We start from the raw sequence: 5,741 nt of genomic DNA on the forward strand, positions 1-5,741 counted from the left end.
TCACAGGGTCTCCAGGCTCAAAGAGATTGGTGAAATCATCCAGCAGCTCCACACCCCTACTGATGCATCAATTCTGTCTCCATCAGTCTCTGTTGTAATGATTTCTAGAACAGGGAGCTCACCACCTCATGAAGCTCCTGTGCTCAAAAATGGGAAAAGCCTGCCGTAACGAGGGATGGAAATCTGCTTCCCATGACTTCTTTCCCACTGGTCCCAGTTCTGTCCTATGTGGGCCACTCGGGTCACTGCTCACCCCCCACTGCTTCCCCCCACCCCTGACCAGCTACATAGCTCCAGACCTCCTGACTGCTCCTTGCAGCAGCGTTTCATGCAACAGCTAGCATGCTCAGTCACAGCATACTGCCAGATGAGTGATGTTTGGGTCAGTCAAGCCCCCAAGATCTGGAGAGAACAAGTAGCAGGCAGGCCTTGCAGATGAAAGCTCAGAAATCTTGAGCCATCAAGGGCTACCTCATAACCTTGAAATCCCTCCACTCTATGGTTTTCAAACACCACTCACATCCCTCTCTCACAGCTCCCTGATTACAAAGGGAAACAAACCAGGAGTCGGATGAAGTGCCTTAAAGGGCAATGAATGGAGCTCACACTGCAGAGGTTGTGCCAGGAGGATCGAAGGGCTAGATACAGAGGAGTCCCCAGCATTCATCCAATCCTCACCTCTCCTTATAGGAAAGAGGAAGCTGAGGCCGGGGAGAAAGGGACTCACCCTGGGTCACACAGAAGGTTAGTGATGAACTCCCAGGCTTAAGTAATTTCCACGGCCAAAGGGCCTGCTTCTCCAGTCAGGCCCTGCCCCTTGACGTCATATATCTGCCCCATCACTCTTGGTACTGATGGAGCAGCGTGTGGTCCTTACTGAGAGGTGTGGTTCTCCAGGTTCAGGCCTAATCAGAGAGCCCCGTAGCTGGGGCGCGGCTGTCGGAGAGCCGGGTCGGAGGTCTGCTGGGCGCTTGGCCCGGCCGCACAGCTCTTGCAGGCCCTGGCGGAAGTCGCGGCGCAGCAGGCAGTAGAGTAGCGGGTTGAGACAGCTGTTGGAGTGCGCCAGGCAGATGGACACCGGGAAGAGGTAGGCCTGCACCAGGAAGTAGGCGCGGTCCCAGGGCACCGCGTTCAGCTTGATCAGCACCCCCCAGAACGTAAGCGCTTGGTTGGGCAGCCAGCAGAGCACGAAGACCAGCAGCACGCAGGCCAGCGCGCGGGTAACCCGGGAGCGACGTCGGGGCCGGACCCCAGACGGCCAGCGTGCCCGCCGCCGCCGCAGGAAGCGCAGAAGCAGCAGCGAGCAGGTCCCCAGCGTGACCAGCGGCAGCACAAAAGCCACGGTGATCTTTTGCAGATGGTAGAAGGCCAGCCAGTCGGGACCGCCGTCGGGGAAGCGCAGCAGGCACAGGCGTTCGCCCCCGATGCTGGCTGCTGCGGCGAACAGGGCGGTGGGCGCGGTGGCCAGGACTGCGGTGGCCCAGAGCAAGCTGCACACGCAGACAGCCCACAGGGTGCCCGGCCGGCGGGGGCGCAGCGCCCTCGCCACCGCGTAGTAGCGCGCCACGCTCATGGCGCTAAGGAAGAAGCCGCTGGCGTACATGTTGAGCACCGTGAGCGTGAGCACCACCTTGCACATGGCACCCCCGAAGGGCCAGTTGAAGTCGCGCACCATGTCCACGGCCCAGAAGGGCAGTGTCAGCACGAACTGCAGGTCGGTGGCTGCAAGGTTGAGAAGGAAGCAGTTGAGCAGCGAGCGCCGGCGCCGCTGCTGGGACCGCACCAGGACCAGCACCAGCACGTTGCCCACCAGCCCCACAGCGCACAGGGCCAGGTAGGCGCCCGCGATCAGCGCGCGCAGTGCCAGCGCCGCTCCGGCCTCTGCCAGGCCGTCCAGGCTGCGGGGACCCCAGGTCGGACGAGTGCTCTCAGATCCGTCGCCCACCGAACTGTTAGAGGGCTGCCGGGACGACGCGTCTCCAAACCAGTTCAGGGGGAGCACGGCCCCGAAGGCACGGGCCATGCGACAGCTGCGTCTGGCTGACGCCATCGCCCTTGGTGGAGCGCAGGGTTCTGCTCAGGTCCACTCCGAGGCCAGCGGCTAGACTGGGACGACTAGCGGTGTTCAGTACCTCGCGGCAGCACTTTTAAAGGGATGAAGGCTGCCCTGATTGGTCAGTTGCACTCGCGCCCCGCCCTAAGCGCTTCCAGGCCGTATTTCTATTGGCTACTTCTTTACCTTCGATTTCTTCGAGAACTGAGGACCCTCCGCCAGAGTGGAGGCCGGAAGCTGAGATTTGGGGTCCGGGAGGTCGGGTCGGAGGAGAAGGCTTCTGCGATTCACCTGGGCTCAGGGTCGCGGCCGTGCGTGGGTCGCTGAGTGAAGACGCAACGCTAGAAACAGAGCGCCTCCCGCAGAGGTTCAACCTTCGGGACTGGAGAAGGGTTCCGACAAGTTTCGCCTCGGGAAGCAGCACACCCCTCCACCTTCAGCCTGTGCGGGCCCGGAAATACTCAACGGGAGACTGCTGATGGGGACCAAACAGCAAGGACTGACCGTCTCTTTGCCTCCAGCCCTGCTCCCTTAAACGGTCCCCCAACCCCGGACTCCTCCTCATCCCCTCTCCCCTTTCGTTCCATTCTTGTTCTCAAAGTGCCCGAGATCTCCTTCCCATGGCCAGATTTTCTTATGGCTGGCTCTTTCTCAGCACTTGGGCTCAAATGTCACCTCCTCAGAAAGGCCTTCCCTCAACCACCTCCTTCTGTACTTCCAGAATTTTTTAATTGCATACCATCTATGTGCTACCCACCTTGCTAAACACTGGGGATGCAGCAATACGCATGGAACATATCTTCTCCTGAGAGATAAAGACAAGTAATTGAGATGATCTCATATAGGGGAAAGTGCAAAATTAAAAAAGAAAGAAGCACGGTAATAACTCAGTGAGTGTTAGGGCAAGAGGCTCAAGGAAGGTGGTCGGGTTTAAGGATGGGAGGGTTCCCAGGAGAGAGGGAGACCGTAGTCCCCTTTATGTTACTTACCAGCTGTATATCTTGGGGCTAATTGATCTACTTTGCCTACCTGTAAAGGAGGAGGATGATAACCTCTTGTGAGGGTCATGGGAGAACTAATCAAGCTAAGAGAACCCCCTTCTCCTCATCATTCTGACCTCCTGTTTTGCTGTAGGCCCTCTCTATGGTGGTCAGTCCCCCATTGGCTTTAGTCTGGAGCTTCCACTCTGAGGAGCCCTTTCCTTCTTTCCTGCTCTCCTAGGAGCTTTGGAACAGCATACCACCAGGAGCTGGGAGGTGGTCTCCAGAGGGCAGGTCTTCCTGGTGTCTCCTATCCTTAATCAGTGACCACAGGCAGATTCACTCCCAGACCTCCCTTGCCTGGGAGACAGAGAATCTGAAGCAAGTGGTATTCTCTCCCCAGTGGTCACAAAAGAGGAAATTAACCCAATTACCCAGTTCTATTCTGGGCCAGGAGGCTTCCCCTGTGGCTCAGTGGTAAAGAATCCACCTGCAATGCAGAAGATGCAGGTTTGATCCCTGGGTCAGGAAGATCCCCTGGAGGAGGGCATGGCAACCCATTCCAGTATTCTTACCTGGAGAATCCCATGGACAGAGGAGCCTGGGGGGCTGCAGTCCATAGGGTTGAAAAGAGTTGGAGTCGGACACAACTGAAGCAACTTAGTATGCACACAGTCTGGGCCAGAGCCCAGATGAACCGGTAATCAGATAGAAAGTTTGCAAAATTAGATCATACTTTCCCAGAGTTTCCCTTTAGTGGGCCCTGGTGGCCTAGGAATTTTTCTTCCTTTTATGGGAGTTGTCATTGAATGTCAGGTAGCCTGAGTTGCTAGTCTCTCTGCCCTGGCTACTAGCTTGCTTTGTGGTTTGGGGCAAGTGACTTGCCCTCTCTGGCCCCAGTTTTCTTGTCTGTAAAACGGTCTGTAAAACCTCTTATGGTTCTCACAGGCTAAGAGTTCTCTATGTATGTCTTGTTTTCATTCATTCATGGATGATCTTTGGGGTGCTTCAGCCCAGGATCTGCTCTCCCCATGGCAGTCAGAAGGTAAGCCAGATCACAGCATGCCTCTGTGATGCCCTAGGACATTGTATCTTATTTAAAATAAACTCCTCACTCCTTCCCTGATCATAAGGCCATTCCTGATCTGGGGCCAGCTCACCTCTCTGATCTCGTCTAGCAGCCCTCCAACCTCCACTCCCTTCTGTGTGAGGCTCCACCTGCACTAGCCTCTGCTGTCCCTCCAGGGTCCAAATTTTTTCCTGTCTCTGGGCCTCTGCACTCACCAGGCCCTCTGCTTGGGGTGCTTTCCCCCAGTTTGCCCCAAAACAGATTTTTTAAAAATTTTATTTTTGAAAGTTAATTAATGTGTTGTATTAAAGTATAGTTGATTTGCAATGTTTCAAGTGTGCAGCAAAGTGATTCAGTTATATATATATGTTTTTTCTTTTACAGATTCTTTCCCATTATAGGTTATTGCAAGATATTGGATATAGTTTCCTGTGCTATCCAGTAAGACATTGTTGTTTATCTATTTTATATATAGTAGTATGTATCTACTTCATCTACTTCATGTATCTAGTTCATCCCAAACTCCTCATTTATCTCTGCCCACTCCCTTTTCCCTTTGGCAATCATAATTTGTTTTCTATGTGTGTGAGGCTGTTTCTGTTTCATAGATAAGTTCATATGTATCTGTTTCTTAAATTCCACACATAAGTGATATGACATTTGTCTTTTTCTGTCTGACTTACTTCACTTAGTATGATCATTGCTAGGTCCATCCATGTTATTGCAAATGACATTATTCTGTTCTTTTTTATGATAATATTCCACTGTGTGTGTGTGTGTGTGTGTGTGTGTGTGTACATACACATCTTTATCCATTCATCTGTCAATGGACATTTAGGTTGCTTCCACAGCCATGCCTTGGTTATTGTAAATAGTGCTGCTATGAATATTGGGTGCACGTATCTTTCTGATTTAGAGTTTTCCTCCTTTCTGAATATATGCCCAGGAATGGGGGTTGCTGGACCATATGATAATTCTATTTTTAGTTTTCAAAGAAACTTCTATACTATTCCCCATACTGGCTGCACCAATTTACATTCCTACCAACAGTGTGGGAGGGTTCGCTTTTCTCCACACCATCTCTAGCATTTATTATTTGTAGAGTTTTTAATGATGGTTATTCTGACCAGTATGAGGTGATACTTCATTGTAGTTTTGATTTGTATTTCTAATAATTAGTAATGTTGAGCATTTTTTCATGTGCCGATTGGCCATCTATATGTCTTCTTTGGAAAAATGTCTATTTAGATCTTCTGCCCATCTTTTGATTGGGATTTTTTTTTTTTTTTGGTTTATATATTGAGCTGTATAAGCTGTTTGCATATTTTGGAAATTAATCCCTTGTCAATTCATCATTTGCAAATATTTTCTCCCATTCTATAGGTTGTTTTTCATTTTGTTTATGGTTTCTTTTGTTGTGCAAAAGCTTTTAAGTTTAATTAGGTCCATTTGTTTTATTTTGCTTTTGTTTCCATTACTTTAGGAGATGAATCAAAAAGAATAATTGTTGTAATTTATGTCAAAGAGTGTTCTGCTTGTATTTTCCTCTAGGAGTTTTATAGTATTTGGTCTTACATTTAGGCCTTTAATCCATTTTGAGTTTATTTTTGTATATGGTTTCAGGGAATGTTCTAATTTC

At 50.7% G+C, this 5,741-nt stretch overlaps 1 protein-coding gene across 1 annotated transcript; it reads right to left on the bottom strand.

Annotated features, from left to right (window-relative positions):
* Positions 1 to 823: 823 nt before the first annotated feature.
* LOC133068003 (relaxin-3 receptor 1-like) lies at positions 824 to 2,050 on the bottom strand. The gene has a single exon (XM_061159102.1). It carries the CDS (start codon positions 2,048 to 2,050, stop codon positions 824 to 826), a length of 1,227 nt encoding a protein of 408 aa, XP_061015085.1.
* Positions 2,051 to 5,741: the final 3,691 nt, after the last annotated feature.

The sequence above is a fragment of the Dama dama genome, chromosome 13 (genome assembly GCF_033118175.1).
Source record: "Dama dama isolate Ldn47 chromosome 13, ASM3311817v1, whole genome shotgun sequence".
In the NCBI taxonomy this organism is placed as follows: domain Eukaryota; kingdom Metazoa; phylum Chordata; class Mammalia; order Artiodactyla; family Cervidae; genus Dama; species Dama dama.